Source organism: Carassius gibelio, chromosome B22 (genome assembly GCF_023724105.1).
Source record: "Carassius gibelio isolate Cgi1373 ecotype wild population from Czech Republic chromosome B22, carGib1.2-hapl.c, whole genome shotgun sequence".
Classification (NCBI taxonomy): domain Eukaryota; kingdom Metazoa; phylum Chordata; class Actinopteri; order Cypriniformes; family Cyprinidae; genus Carassius; species Carassius gibelio.
The window spans coordinates 6,491,259-6,507,976 of NC_068417.1; the positions used below are offsets into that span (position 1 = coordinate 6,491,259).

Below are 16,718 nucleotides of genomic sequence, written 5' to 3' on the forward strand. Positions count from 1 at the left end.
ATGCATTTTTTGTTAAGTCTATTATTTTTCTTTTGCTCATTATTGTGGGGCTTCCCAGCTAGAATTTTTTGTTCTAAACATGTTTATGCATTTAGCAGATGCTTTTTTTAGCAGAGGTTTTGATGTTTGTTTAAAAGTAATAATTTTCTTTGTCAAACAAACATCAAGATCCAGTGTATGAATCTCTACAATGGTAACATGCTTCATGCTGCAATGTATTCTGGGTACATCATACAAAACTCATCCATATCACCCAGAATGCATTGCGGCATGAAGCATGTTACCATTGTTGAGATTCATACACTAATTATTGATGTGTCTGTGTGTCTAACCCTTCTGTGGTTCATGAATAGTGTAATTTTAAAAGAACAGACAAAAGTCCATATGATACAAATCTGCAAGATCTTATGCATTGCTCCACATTTGCTGTAGACACTAATACTAAATCAATATCATAAATAAAACTCCAGATTAAATCAGTTGATCAGATCGTTTTATGATGTAATTTTTAACATCAGCAAATAACCATCACTTGATGACATTTTTTTTCTCACTGTTTTTGCCATAACAAATATAGTTACATCAGTCAAACAATGAAAAGACTCAAACTGTCTAACTACTGATCACCATAATGGTGACGTCAAACTAAACGATTATGTTCAACAAACCACCAAAACCTGCGTTAATTAATACATGTGCAATAAGTGTATGTACACTATAAGTAGAAACTATGAACATATGAACATAATTTACACTAGTGCAATGGACAGTAAAAAAGTGCGTATAAAAATATTCTAGTGTGCAAATGGATTATTCTGTATTCTGGGATGAACAGACAGTAGTGCAAGCAGTAGCAAGTGAACTGTTTTTTGCTTGTTTGTTAACCAGATGTAGTGATGAGGAATGGTGAGGAGTCTGTGTGTTTTGGTGTGTGTGTTTGTTTGGGAAAAAGCTGTTCCTGAGTCTGCTGGTCCTTGTCTGAAGGCTCATGAAGCACCTCCCAGAGAGCAGGAGGTTAAACAGTCTATGGTCAGGCTGAGAGGAGTCCTTAAAGGGTTAGTTCACCCAAAAATGAAAAGTATGTTATTAATGACCCTCATGTCATTCCTCGGTGAAACAATTCCTGACGCTGTGTGTTTGTTCTCAGATGCAGAAGCACCATTGCATAAATTATGCAGTTTTATCAAATGTAGTCATCTTCTTTACTAACTTCAGTGCATTTGTTTATTAGTACTGACAATTTGTTTTTATTTCACAAAAATGATGGCCAGAATTGAGGAAAAATTATTTGAGGGAGAGAGGACTGGGAAAAATCTGAAGTATTCAGTTACAGACTTTCAGAATCACAATTTCAGGTAGGTTTATTAGCATTACAGCTGGGTAAAAAACATTGATGTCTCAATTTTATATTGTATATATTTTATATTTATAATCTGACTGTGGTGCTCTCTATCTAATGCAGTGACGATCACGCAGTGTGCCTCAGGTCAAGTGAAGCGGCAGCATGCAGCACTCTTGAAAGATCACGTCTTCCTCTGTTTTTAACACCAGTTACGGGCTACAGCGCCAAATTAACATGAATGAATGCCAAAGGGTCTGTAAACAGATACAGGACAATTTACTGACATGAATCCTGTCACATGTAATCGCTCAATCAGTGCTTCAGCCGTACTTCACAAACAGCTCGTCAACAAGATGTCATGTTTCTCATCAAATCCATATTCAGAGATCATGAACTTGGTATTCAGCTAGAACATTACTTCTGGAGAGGAGCATTTTGATAAATAAATACACCATATTACATTCATTGTAATGTTTAATCAATATTTAATGTATGTTTAAATGTTTAAATAAATAAAAAAACAGTTATGTAAAAATAGTATTGTAACTTTAATTTTATGAAATGATCCTTGTTTACAATTTAAGTGTTTGTATATAAATTTACATTACATTTATTCATTTAGCAGACGCTTTTATCCAAAGCGACTTACAAATGAAGACAACTGAAGCAATCAAATCTAACAAAAGAGCAATGATATATAAGTGCTATAACAAGTCTCAGTTAGATTAACACAGTTAGCTTTATTTTAAATAATATAATAAATAAAAAGAAAGAAAACAGATAGAATAGAAAAAGAATAGAGCAAGCTAGTGTTAGAGGTCTTTTTATTGTATAATAAATGAAAAGAAAACGGATAGAATATAAAAAGATTAGAAAGTTAGTTAGATTTTTAAAGAATAGAATTAGAATAGTGAGTGTTAAAGTTTTGTAGGCAAACATCAATGCCTTGAATAAAATTTACAAATAAAATTTAAACATTCAATGTTGTAGTAGCAATTAAACTGCTATGTACCACATGCACATAATATAATATGATATGATATGATATGGTATGATATGATATAATATAATATAAATATTTGTGTCAATACTCAGCCCTAATTCTAATCCTATAACAGTTTGTCAGTGAATGCGTCTCTTTGTCCAGTGAACTGTTGTACTTTAGGATAGTTGGTGAAATAAAGGATGGGACTTTTTCATGGAGTGAATTTACAATTTCATTTCTTCCAGGAGATTAATAAAGATGAGCTGACATAACAGATGCAGACCTGCTAGATCTGACTGACGAGGTTTTCTAATTCAACTCAATTATGATTTTTATATACAAATGTGTAATGTATGTGTGTGTTACTCCTGGTTTTTATTTCTTTAGATCGAGACTGCAGACACTACAGCCTTGCTTGATCTTTCTGAAAGAATCGTAACATGTAACATGTGATGAAAGGAAGACATTGTCAGGTGTAGTATCTGTGATTCTGTCCATCTGACTCTCCTCCTTTCTCTTGAATCCACACATCAGGGTTAGATGTTTTCATTATACTCATTCCTAGACTCTCATCTGCAGCTTTTTACAGGTTTTCCATTGTCTTGAGAAAAAATGAAATATATGGTGAATTTTAAGTGTAATTTCCAGACCTGAAAAAATATATAGTCAGTTTCAATAGTCAGTGTAATATTGTTTTATTCTACTTGAGCATTTTTCTAGTATTTAAACACCTATGTCTGTAAAATAATTTACAAATGCTTTTTCAGTCTGACAGAGATTAATGTCCCATACTTAGCCTTTTGTTTCAAACAAGCACTTTTATTAAGTTAAAGATAATTTATCTTTTTCCTGGATGTATTATTTGGTGTAGTGCTGTTGTTCTGCATTCGTCTGTGTGAATCCTCTCAATGCTGCAGCAAATGTGCAGAGGATTGGAAATCTGTGCCTCCATCAAATGATGAAACTAAATCAGCCTTTATTTCAGCTGTTATTTGTTGCAGAGACAAAAAAAGGACATAATGACATAAATTAAAAGCAAATAACATTTTGAATCCTAAACAAGTAACACTACAGTTCTATAGTCTAATCTGAAGGGTGAACTCAAAAGACATAAATCATACAACAAGGTAACTTTTGAAACCGGAAATGTATCATGTAACTGTAAGAGTAAATAATATTTATAATAAAAATAATAATCAGTACTATGCACCCATTTGTAAGGAAGGATGTAAATGAACTAATTACTCTAGCCAATGCTGTCATGTCATGGGACAATCATGTTTGGGTCAAACTGTAATACTCTGCTTCACAATGGTGAGGTGCTGCCTAAATTTCTGCCATACTCATTGAATATCTGTCCATGTGAGAACAGATAAAGGTCGATCTCTCTCATCTCTCACACTTTTTACAGTCTAATGATTGAGATTCGAGTCTCAAACAAGATCTTTCTTCTGTGTTCCTGGGGTTTCTCTTCATCAGATCCAGAAATGTCTCTGTCTATCAGATAAACACCACATACTATTTTACATTCTGAACCATTTATTACTGTAGCTTCAATAAAAGGATTTAAACATCTCAGTATTTCAACAAACACTTTTAATTATATAATAATTTCTACTTCTCATTTTTTAGTTTTCTGTTTCTTCATTACAACTGTCATTGCTTAAAACGATATTTATATAAATTTACTGTAATAAAATCACACATCTTTCTTTTTTTTAATAAAACCCATTATCTCTATTTTCTGAAAGGTGCTGAGGTCAGATCTGCTGATGTTGGTCGTGTTATCATTGTATCGTTGCTTGTCATTGTTTGTTCTTCAGTCTCACTACTATGATCTTCATTTATAGCATTGTCTGGAAAATAATCATAACATTTTTTATTAATATTTGTTGTGGATTCTTCTGAAAAGGATTATTTATAGCACTTATCTTATCCACTTCTCTTGTGTGTTTTTCTTATTCGGATGCAGGATTTTGAGGACAGTGATAAAGACAGGAATATGAAGATGAGCTCAAAATATTAGAGAATAAATTACATTGAAAGTAAATTAGACAGCTGCGATATTTCTCATTTAAACTTAAATTACATTAAAACAGTGTTATAAATGTTGAATAAGAGTACAGAAAGACAGTAAATAATGAAGAAGAATTAATACATTAGTCTGTCTAATATTCCCTTAAATGTAGGGTTTTAAATACATAAATTATTACTAAATATTTGATTGTAAAATAATAATAATGTTAATTTCAGCTGTAAATAAGAGCTAAAGTGCTTTTTTTGTCTTTTTCAAACCCGTGAGTTTATGAGTTACAGTCTCAGTTTTTCTCTTTTAATAGACATTCGATTCAAATCTATTTAAATCTTAAAAGACAGATTGTGATAAGCACATATATCTACATCACAGCGACCTGTAAAACTGAACAGAGATGATAAATTCAGAAAATAAGATGAAAATAACTGGACATTTTCTATTTGTATGTAGAAACTGAAAGTTCATTATAATTAATTGAGTTCTGAATGAATTCAATGAATCATACATTTCATATATCTTAATTATTCATCATAACCTACAGAATAACTGAATAAATCATTCAATCTGAATTCATAGACTATTGCTGTAATGAAATAAATGAAAATAAAAATAAGACTGTATATAATTATGTTATATAATTTTTACCTTTCAGATTGATATGTTTGGTTTGATTATTTGATATGGTTTATCTGTCATTATTCATTAACCCTTCAGAGTAGTCAAATGTATCAGAAGGAGGTGAATGGAGCAGATTGAGAGGGAGAATGTGAAGAAACAGCAGGTGGCGCTAGTGCACTGTTTTAGTTTGGGATCTGCTGTTAGAAGGAAGAAGAAGGAGAAAGCAGGTGTGTTTGTGCTTCACATTCCTGTCCAGTTGGTGGCGCTGATGCACGAGATCTGTTGTTAACTGGACTTTGATTTTCTCCAAGATGAAGTCGTGTCAGGTGACAAACATCAATCGTGAAGATCGCACAGGTGTTTAACAGCGATCACAAACCGGAAGTGTTGGAAAGACTTCTGGATTCTGTTCCTGCAGCACAAGATCGTCTGAACTACTGCAAGTAAGTCTGAATACTTTCACCATTACACTTATTTAGGAGAATGATGAACGCATTTCAGAGCTGGATGAAGCGGGATTTGTTCAGTTATAACTTATACCCGTCTGTCGACGAATAACAAACAACCGAGAAACAGAGAGATATTAATAAAACAAACCGTTTAAAGATGAAGAATGTTAAAACATTTTTACAAGTCTTTAAAAATAAGCAATCAGAATAATTCCAAAAGTGTTGTTTCATTTCCTCCTTTTTCCATTTTAAGTCGCGAAACCGAAAGTATTCTGTGATCAAATCAAACCTGTTCTTCCGGATAGACAGGTTGATAAACGAGCAAAACAAATCTTCTTTTAAACTTCTTAATGCTCCGATTGTAATGTGTATGTAAATAAAGACGTGTGTTGTGAGTGATCTGAAGAGATTATTACATGGCAGTATATTTGTAGCATATTTTATTTGTATATTGATTGCTTGATAACTCACAGATTCAGCACTTGTTATTTTCTTCATCATTTGTTCCTCTGAACTCTCATGATCTTGATCTCATTGTCATGTCCAGGTCATGATGAGCATCTGATCGTCTTCAGAGACACAAAGATCTCAGTGTTGAGCTGTTCATCTGCAGTCTGTCAGAGAAGAGAGGAAAGATGAGTCTCTCACACAAACAGAGGTAAGACTGAGTCTGCTTTCAGAGAAGTTTTAACCCTTTTCAACAAGCAGTGTTTTCTCTCACTGTTGTCAAGTCAAATGATTTACAAAACAAAGCAGAACTTCCTCTAAAGGTGCTTAGATTGTCTCGGGTTAAAAACAGCTAGAAACTTGTTAAATGTCTAATATACAGAAATATTTAAATCCTGTACAACCCCAGAATTAAAATGTTTTTCACTTTAGTTTCAGGTTGCACTTTTAGTGGATAGAAAATGTAAATAATATGGTAACTTAAGCAAGTCAAAATAATCATTGCAAACTGAAGTTTAATTTGCTGTAAAGTGTTAAATGAACTAAAATGAGTAATAATTTCTTGTGGCTCAAGTTGTAGAGCATTGTGTTAGCAGCGCAAGGTTGTGGGCTCGATTCCCAGGGAACACATGTTAGGAGAAAATGTTAGCCTGAATCCAGTCTTTTTTTTTTTTTTCTATACAGGAGTGCTCTTTGATTTATAGCATTGAATGGCTCAAATATTATGGTTAGGCCTATAAATATAATATTAAGGTTAGATAATCCACAAACTAATTTCAGGAGGAATCTCTGAATTCTGTAATTATTTAACACAACACGCTGAATGTCTTAATTTTCCCTCATATAACAAGTCTGTCTGTGATCATGCGCATCATTGCATTAATAAAACATCTACTAATACTACAGCAATAAATATTATGTATAGCAGTCAGAACATTGTTTATTCTTTGGCTCCAGAAAGATACTGTTTGTATTCAGTTTCTTCACTTTAATCTCTTTCATTCTTTCATTTCAAATTAATAAAAAATAGCATCAATGTGTTAATGTGTCTTTATGATGTTATGAGAGGCAATATATGTGTCTTTATGATGTTATGAGAGGCAATAGCCAGTGAATTTCCAAATCTGAACCAACAGAATCTGCACAAATCTGAACTGTAACAAAGGTTTTCAGATAAACCTTTTTCTTTATTTGACAAATATTATATAGAACACTAAGTTTGTTGTGTCTGTTTGTAAGGATCCACAATTTGGCCAAAAATAGTTACACTTGAGTGATGAAATGAATTTGTAGTACAAAACCTCATTAAATGTTCACTTTGCTGGACAACAGGTTTGTAAACCGGCTCAAACCCAGGCATGCATTGCTACTGTGGTATATTTATTCATCACACAGACTGATTATTTTTCATAGCACGTTCAACACATGTCACACTGTACAGCCCTGGTGTGTAATCTGTAGATATGAAGTCAGAAGAGATGTGTTCCAGCTTTCAGTAAAGATGAACTCTTGCTTGTAGAGCTTTCAAGACATGATACAGTAGTGTCCCAAATCAAAAAGATCCCACTTAACTGTAAAACTCTGTCATTCGTTTTAGATGACAGGTTTACATGGTCTTGAAGTATGATGAAGATGAAACTGATTTTGATTAGTTGGTTGATATAATGGAAGGGCTGCATCAGAAGTGTCTGTGGTGAGAAAGTGAACGATGCTGTAAATAATGAAAGGATGGGTGAGTGTTGAAGCTGGGGTCTGTGTCACTATTGCTGGAGAAGATATAAATGAGGAAGGTGAGAGAAGTGAGACGACTGAGGATAATGAAGCTGAATGTGGGACAATGGTAGAAATGAAGCTTGTATACTCTACTCTCCTTTTGCATTGCAGTATATATTTTAGTTTCTTTTTTTTTTAATGAAATTTATTGTATCAAAATCTTAAAAACGTTCCCACACTCTTCTTTGTGTCATCAGTGTAAGATCAGACTCACATGTGTCCAGCTCTGTGTCTGTGAAGAGTGACCAGTCAAAAGGTGATCCACCGGAGTTCAGTGAGGAAACACCATCAGATATTGAAAGGTATTTCATTTGGTTTGTTACAACATAGCATTAGCTAATTTCTCCACTAGTGTATCTGTGATAGAAAATAAGTAATTAATACAGTAAAATAACAAAGTTTCTGCTTTTTTCTTCACTGAACTGTGTCTTGAGCTTATTTACAGTAATAGTTGCACAAACCCTAGAGAGCATAAATTCAATAATGAATGTGACAATCAAACATGAATGTGTCCATCTATCTACAGAAAAGTCCATTCGCAACATTAAACCTTTTCAAATGAGACTGAAGAATCTCTCTCTTTTTTTTTTCTTCTTTTTTTGTGTCATCAGTGTAAGATCAGACTCACATGTGTCCAGCTCTGTGTCTGTGAAGAGTGACTGTTCAAAAGGTGCTCCACCGGGATTCAGTGAAGAAACCCCATCAGCTACTGAAAGGTATTTTATTTGGTTTGTTACAACAACGCATTAGCTAATTTCTCCAATAGGGTATCTGTGATAGAAAGTAAGTAAATAAAACAGTAGATCACAGAATAATATCTGCTTTCCTTTTCATTGAAGTCGGTCTGGAGCTTCTTTCCAGTAATACAGTTACACAAGCAGCAGCAACGAGGCATAAATTCACCATAGACACATGAATATGTCATTTAATCTGTTTTATTACCATTTGCAGCATTAAACCATTTCAAACGAGACTGAAGAACGGTTTCTTTCTGTTCTTTGTGTCATTAGTTCTCTCCTTATAGGACAGAAAAACTTAGATTTGTACTTAAACAGAACCTTTACTTTAACAGCATTAACTTATAACTGCAGCATTAACACCTGATGTTTGCTCTTTGTGTTTGATTAAATAAAAATGTGGCAAGATATTTGTCTAATATATTGCCTTAATCACAAAATTAATTTTATTCTCCATTTTAACAGTCTGCATTATGAGACATTAGACTCAGACTTCCAGATTAACAGGAACCACAAGAATTTCACAGACAAACTCCTAGGAATCTTCCAGGTGAAAAAATATAAATTAATGATTATATTTATAACAAATAAATTGAGCAATTACTGAGCAATGTTTCTTGTTTCTTTTACACATATTTTTAATTACTGATTAGATCATTTGGACCAGATGTGGATTTGGTTCAATTTTGTTATTTTGTCTTTATTTTTTGTTTTGCTTTTGTTTGTAGGATCTTGAGAAGAAAATAATCACATTTCTAAAAAATGAGCTGGAAAAGTTTAAGAATATATTACAAAAAGAGAACATGCAATACTTTGTGAAGGACTTTAATGAAAACAGATGCAGAATGAAAGAAGCAGCTCTTGATCTCACGCTCTACTTCCTGAGAGAGATGAAGCAAGATGAAGCTGCTGACACTCTAGAAGGTAAGAGACTCGTGATCATGTGTTAGATTGTCACTTATATATGAAGAGAGAAAGTAAGATTAAATAATATCTGTATTTTTGTTTCTGTTTAGATGAGCTGTTCTTCATTCATCAGCTAAAGTGTAGCCTAAAGAAGAAGTATCAATGTGTGTTTGAAGGAATTGCAAAGCAAGGTGACTCTACACTTCTGAAGAACATCTACACAGATCTCTATATCACTCAGGGTTGTAGTGAACAGGTCAATACTGAACATGAGGTGAGACAGATTGAAGTTGCTTCCAGACGTCATGAATCACAGGAGATACAGGTTGAGTGCAAACATTTGTTTGAAGCACCTGAACAAGAGAAGCAGATCAGAACTGTACTGACAAAAGGAGTTGCTGGCATCGGAAAATCAGTCTCTGTGCAGAAGTTTGTTATGGATTGGGCCGAAGGAAAAGAAAATCAAGATATCAGCTTCATATTTCCTCTTCCATTTAGAGAGATTAACTTAAAGGAGAAAGAAAAACTAAGTTTGATGGACCTTATAACTCAGTTTTTCCCAGAGACAAAAGGACTGAACCTTACAAGAAGAAATCAATTCAAAGTCTTGTTCATTCTTGATGGATTGGATGAATGTCGACTTCCTGTAAACTTTAAGGATAATGAGACGTGGTCTGATGTTTCATCACCAGCCTCTCTGGATGTTCTCCTGACGAACCTCATCAAGGGAAATCTGCTTCCTTCTGCTCTCATCTGGATCACCAGCAGACCAGCAGCTGCCAGTAAGATTCCTCCTGACTGTATCGACCGGCTGACAGAGATACGAGGATTCAATGATGCACAAAAGGAGGAGTACTTCAGAAAAAGAATCACAGATGAGAATCAGGCCAAAGAAATCATTGATCATGTTAAACAATCAAAGAGTCTCTTTATCATGTGCCACATCCCAGTCTTCTGCTGGATTTCAGCTACTGTTCTCCAGAACATTTTAGAGGAGAAAAGAAATAATGTTGTGAAAAACAATCAGACTGATGATGTCTCCAAAACACTGCAGGAGTCAAATACTGAAGACACTCCTAAGACTCTGACACAAATGTACACACACTTCCTCAGATTTCAGATCCAGCAGAGCAGACGAAAGTATGATGGAGAATATACCCCCGATGTTTCCTGGGATAAAGATGCCATCTTTTCACTGGGGAAACTGGCATTTGATCAGTTGGAAAGAAACAATGTGATCTTCTATGACACAGATCTGGAAGCCTGTGGTATTGACGTCTATAAGGCATCAGTGTACTCAGGCATGTGTACCCAGATCTTTAAGGAGGAAACAGGGATCACTCTTGGTACCATGTACTGCTTCGTTCACTTGAGCATTCAAGAGTTTATTGCAGCCCTTTATGCACATCTGTTTCTAGACATGAAGAAGAAATATGTGTTTGATCAAGACTCTACAGAACAGAAAAACAAAAATTTCCTTCAGTTCCTTCTTGGACAATCCAAAAAAAACATAATTGATTTGCTCAAGACTGCAGTGGACAAGGCACTAGAGAGTGATAATGGACACCTGGATCTTTTTCTTCGTTTCCTCCTTGGTTTGTCACTCCTGTCCAATCAGAGACTCTTACAGGGTCTGTTGACACAGAAAAATAGAAATGAGCAGAGCAAAAAGGAAATAGTTCAGTACATCAAGCAGAAATTAGAGTCTAATCTGTCTCCAGAGAGATCCATCAATCTGTTCTACTGTCTGAATGAACTGAACGACCAAACTCTGGTGAAAGACATTCAGACCCACCTTAGCAAAGGAAGTCTCTCATCTGCTGATCTTTCACCTGCCCAGTGGTCTGCTTTGGTCTTTGTGTTGTTGACATCAGAGGAGGAGCTGGAGGAGTTTGAGCTTCAGAAATTCAAGAAATCAGACGAGTGTCTCATTAGATTATCAGCAGTCATCAAAACCTGCAAAAGAGCTCTGTAAGTTATTGTTCTTTGTTAATGTTTTGTAAAATTGCATTAATCTACATTGATACATAGCAGGTTTGGACAACCCTGATCTATAGTGATTATTAATCATATACCAATTATAAGTATATATCTTTGTTAGGGTTAAATAATAACACACATTGTTTAACTTTATTATTATATTTTTTTATATAAAGAGCAATGATATTTTATTAGATTTACATGGGATTTATGTAGAAATTTCTGTTTTCAGCAAGCTGTTTAGTTACAGAAGAAGCATGTCATGTTATTATAAACCACATTGTTCCATAGTTATTTCCACTCCAATATGCTGTTCAACTTTCATAAACTTCTGCTATAAAGAAGATATAGAAACTCATCAAGATGATAGAGCAGCACTTATATATACTTATATATATATATCATTGCCATTAATGATCTAAGCTTATTATTCATATACATATTTTATAAAGCTGAATACAAGCATGCTAGTCTCAGTCTCTGGTTCATGTTTTGTCTTTATTGACCTTATTTGGTCCTTCCTGTTCGTGTGCTTTTTGAGTGTATTTGTCTCCAGCGGTGTGTATTACTTTATTCCCAGGTGTATGCCATTGGTGTCCATGTATTTTATAGTAAGTTCTGTGTGTAGTTCTTTGTCAGCCATCAAACGTCATTCTTCAGTCAAGGCCGCCGGCCGTGGCTCTCTCTCTTTGTGCCAAAGACAAGCCTACCAGCCGCCCAGAGGCCAAGTCTATGGAGGAATTATTGAGTCAGATTATAAACTAAAAGTCTAAAACTAAAAGTCTTAAACCAAAACCAAAAATCTAAATTTGAAGCGTAAAGTCCAATTCGAAAATTTATTTGGTATTTAGGATTGGGCATTTGGTATTTGGGGTTGGGCATTTGGTCATTTAGCCATTTAGGATTTAGGATTGGGCATTTGGGGATTTAGGAGTGTATGCAAATTAGGAGGCGTGGCCCAAATACTGGAGGCTGGCTTTGAAATGGCTGGGCAAAGGCACCTTATGAACAGCAGAGGGAGCTCCCAGTGCTAAGGAGCACATTTTAATGAAAGTAATGTAATTGTAAAGTTATTCTGTTTCTGTAATGAAACAGAGCGAGTGAGTGGCTTGAGCGAGGACTGTGTGATAACTTCAACTTAATGACAGCTTTGTAACATTTGTGGCCTCAAACAGAAAGTCACCAGCAGAGATGTATAGTAACGAAGTAGAACTACTTCACTACTGTACTTAAGTACTAAAAGGCGGTATCTGTACTTTACTAGAGTATTATTTTTTTCTCCTACTTCCACTTTTACTTCGGTACATATTTTCGCTGAGTTTAATACTTTTACTCCGATATTTTTTTATGTGCTGCATCGTTACTCGTTACAATTATAATAATGTTACGAATCATTCCATTACAAACCACTGCCAGAACTGTAGATGGCAGGTTTGATGAAGCTGGCACATCATTGAGCGAATCAAGCGAGACTGCGCGTGCTGACTGAACTGCTGTGAAGAGAGAAATGAACACCGAGCCGAGCCAGATAATGACTCGTTCACGAGTCAAGAACCGGTTGCATCGGTTCTCGGATGACCAGTAACGTTAGTTCTTTCTGACAGTTCGATTCAATAAACCAGTTGAAGAAAACAGTTCACCGATTCTTTTGCGCTCGATGCAATGGTGTCATTGGCATGGACTGCACATGGGCTCATAACATTAACACAGAATCAGTTCAGAATCAATCACCAAAAGAAAACAGTTCGGTTCCAGACGCTCTGTGTGTCGGTTTGCTTCACGCTAAATCACACATGCGCAGTATCATCAGCTCCTCGGTTCACGAATCGGACGCGTCTGACACAAACGGTTCTTGACTCGTGAACGAGTCATTATCTGGCTCGGCTCGGTGTTCATCTTCAGTTCTCTCTTCACAGCAGTTCAGTCAGTGTACTGTTTGAGTCAATGAATTACTCCGGGATATTGGTTTGTTTTAACTCAGAGGGAGTGTCAGACACATTAAACAAGTTAACATCTTAATTCATTTGTGGATTAATGCGTATTGGAGACGCGAACTGTTTAAAACGATTCAGTACGATTTGGTGGACTGTTTCAAAAAGATCCGGTTACATCGAATGATTCGTTCGCGAACCAGATATCACAAACTGCTTTGTTTTTAACTGTCTTACAACAGACACGGAAGAGAAGACAATGCTGAATAAAGTCATAGTTTTTGCTATTTTTGGACCAAAATGTATTTTCGATGCTTCAAAAAATTCTAAATGACCCTCTGAGGTCTTACGGGTTTGAAACAACATGAGGGTAAGTTATTAATGACATCATTTTGCAAATTGGGCTAACTAACCCTAGTAACCGTTTTTTGTTTACAAGAAGTTACAGTCAAAGGAATTGTGATTTGTCCTTTAGGTTAATCATTTGAAATAGTAACAATATGTTCAAACTTTTGACTACTTTCTTTAATAGCTACATAACACAATACTTCTACTTTTACTTTCAGTACTTGAGTAGTAAATTTTAAAATAGACTACTTGCAATACTTAAGTACAAAAAATGTTGAATACTTTAGTACTTCTACTTAAGTGTGGTGCTTCAAGAGCACTTCTACTTCTACTCAAGTCACTTTTTTGATAGAGCACTTGTACTTTTACTCAAGTATGGTTCTCTAGTACTTTATACATCTCTGGTCACCAGTGAAAGGAGGGCTATCGGTCTGACGACGAGAAAGCAGCATACAGTGCAGCAGGTAAGATGCTAACATTAGCTACTAGTTATATAAGCTGATATTGCTAACATGCTTTAGGAGGGTATTATTATATTGGGACATGCTGTTTTGTTTTGTAAACTGTGGTTAACCCCTCTGACATTAGTAGATACACTCCTTTCACATTGCCACTAGATGGTCTTGTTTCTGTTTTTTTTTTTTTTTTGCTATATAGCCTATATATATATATATTTTATAAAGATTGTAAGAGAAAAGAAATTAGACTTGTTTGACTTGAACCGGTGCTGCACACTGCAAGACTGTGTGTATGTGTATATATACACTCGCCTAAAGGATTTTAGGAACACCTGTTCAATTTCACATTAATGCAATTATCTAATCAACAAATCACATGGCAGTTGCTTCAATGCATTTAGGTGTGTGGTCCTGGTCAAGACAATCTCCTGAACTCCAAACTGAATGTCAGAATGGGAAAGAAAGGTGATTTAAGCAATTTTGAGCGTGGCATGGTTGTTGGTGCCAGACGGGCCGGTCTGAGTATATACATACACACACAACATATGACATCAAAGACAGTAGACGCTCCTCATGCTTTTGAATCGCTCTCACAGTACTTTGAACAAGCCTAATTTCTTTTCTCTCACAATCTTTATAAAATATATATAGGCTATATAGCAAAAAAAAAAAAAAAAAAACTTAAACAAGACCATCTAGTGGCAATGTGAAAGGAGTGTATCTACTAATGTCAGAGGGGTTAACCACAGTTTACAAAACAAAACAGCATGTCCCAATATAATTATAGCCTACTAAAGCATGTTAGCAATATCAGCTTATATAACTAGTAGCTAATGTTAGCATCTTACCTGCTGCACTGTCTGCTGCTTTCTCGTCGTCAGACCAATAGCCCTCCTTTCACTCGTGACTTTGTGTTTGAGGCCACAAATGTTACAAAGCTGTCATTAAGTTGAAGTTATCACACAGTCTTCACTCAAGCCACTCACTCGCTCCGTTTCATTACAGAAACAGAATAACTTTACAATTACATTACTTTCATTACAGTGTGCTCCTTTACACTGGGTGCGCCCTCTGCTGTCCATAAGTTGCCTCTGCGCACCAGCCATTTCAAACCCAGCCTCCAGTATTTGGGCCAAGCCTCCTAATTTCCATACACTCCTCAATCCTCAAATGCCCAATCCTAAATCCCCAAATGCCCAATCCTCAATCCTAAATGGCTAAATAGAAAATGCCCAATCCTAAATACAAAATGCCCTATCCTAAATACCAAATGCCCAATCCTAAATACCTAATTAATTTTCGACTTGGACTTAGTTTAATTAATCTGACTCAATAATTCCTCCATACAAGTCTGCCTGTCATTCCCGAGTAAAGCTGGCCATCTGTTCATGTGGCAAGCCTGCCGGTTCCTGCTGTACCAAGCCCACCAGTCGTTCAGCACTCTAGTTCACCAACCTTCCCCCGATCCAGAAGAGGAAACTAGGGAGGAGGAGAAGATCCCCAGCCTTTGTTAATAAAACCATTTTGATTTATTCACTTCTCATATTCTCCCTCCTTCGATCCCGTGCTCCTCATGTGTGAAATGTGACAGCTAGTTTGTTTTATCTACAACATTTGAATGAATACAATTCTATTAAATATGCAGTATATGTTTTTTTTCTGTTCATGTAAAAATTGTTCAATTCAAGTTTATTTGTATAGCGCTTTTTACAAAACAAATCGTTACAAAGCAACTTTACAGAAAATTATGTTTCTACAATATTTAGTAGTAGCTAGTAGTTTGTGCACATTTGACAGGATTTTAGAAAAACATCTCGGTTACGTATGTAACCTTGGTTCCCTGAATAGGGAACGAGATGCTGCGGTGACGTCACCACGTATGGGAACACCTCCGGTGTGACGAATGTCTGAAGCCCTATACCATCCCGCCAATCCTATTGGCCAAATGGCGCATAGCACCACCCTATGCATGCGCACGCATGATATACCTGGGTGCAGCGCGCGATTTCTCTCAGATTTCATGACTGAAGATGAAGAAATTATCAAGGTACGGAACGGCCAGAACCGCAGCATCTCGTTCCCTATTCAGGGAACCAAGGTTACATACGTAACCGAGATGTTCCCTATCATAGGTCACTTCGATGCTGCGGTGACGTCACCACGTATGGGAACGATATACCAAAACGCCTGACGTACCTGATAACTGAGATCCGAGGAAGCATCTGCTCAAGCGGAGAAAACCCGGGAGCCAGGAGCCATCCTCACATCTAGACTGTAGGACTTGATAAAAGTGCTCGGTGAGGACCATCCTGCCGCAGCACAGATATCATCCATAGAAGATCCACTGAGAAAAGCTTGAGAAGAAGCCACAGCTCGAGTGGAATGAGCTTTAATTCCTAAGGGCGAAGCGAGTCCGCGCGCCTCATAGGCCAAAGAAATTGCCTCCACCAGCCAATGGGACATGCGCTGCTTTGTAACCGCATGGCCCTTACTTTTATGTCCAAAACAGACAAACAGCTGGTCAGATTCACGCCAAGGGGCTGTACGATCCACATAAGTCTTCAAAGCTCTAACAGGGCAAAGACTTAGATCTCCTGACCCAGCCTCAGCAGGTGAAAAAGCTTCCAGGACCACTTGCTGAAAGCGAAAGGGGTTAGATGCGACCTTAGGAACATAGTTAGGCCTGGGCCGCAGCAGCACCTTCACAGA

At 36.1% G+C, this 16,718-nt stretch overlaps 2 protein-coding genes across 2 annotated transcripts in view; both read left to right on the forward strand.

Annotated features, from left to right (window-relative positions):
* The window catches only part of LOC127987694 (uncharacterized), a 2,462,016-nt gene that overhangs the window by 2,030,928 nt on the left and 414,370 nt on the right, over nt 1-16,718 (forward strand). The gene's annotated exons all lie outside the window — the stretch shown is intronic.
* On the forward strand, nt 5,105-11,267 carry LOC127987947 (protein NLRC3-like). Its single transcript, XM_052590405.1, has 7 exons — nt 5,105-5,207; nt 5,988-6,087; nt 7,847-7,951; nt 8,261-8,365; nt 8,852-8,936; nt 9,115-9,310; nt 9,403-11,267. Exons 1-7 carry the CDS (start codon nt 5,105-5,107, stop codon nt 11,265-11,267), a joined length of 2,559 nt encoding a protein of 852 aa, XP_052446365.1.

What these genes read in the sequence shown, in the direction of transcription:
- LOC127987947 (XM_052590405.1), top strand. Translation starts at nt 5,105, where the DNA reads ATGGAGCAGATTGAGAGGGAGAATGTGAAGAAACAGCAGGTGGCGCTA. An exon ending in AGTCTCTCACACAAACAGAG is followed by an intron (nt 6,088 to 7,846) that starts GTAAGACTGAGT and finishes TTGTGTCATCAG; the next exon opens with TGTAAGATCAGACTCACATG. An exon ending in AACTCCTAGGAATCTTCCAG is followed by an intron (nt 8,937 to 9,114) that starts GTGAAAAAATAT and finishes TTTTGTTTGTAG; the next exon opens with GATCTTGAGAAGAAAATAAT.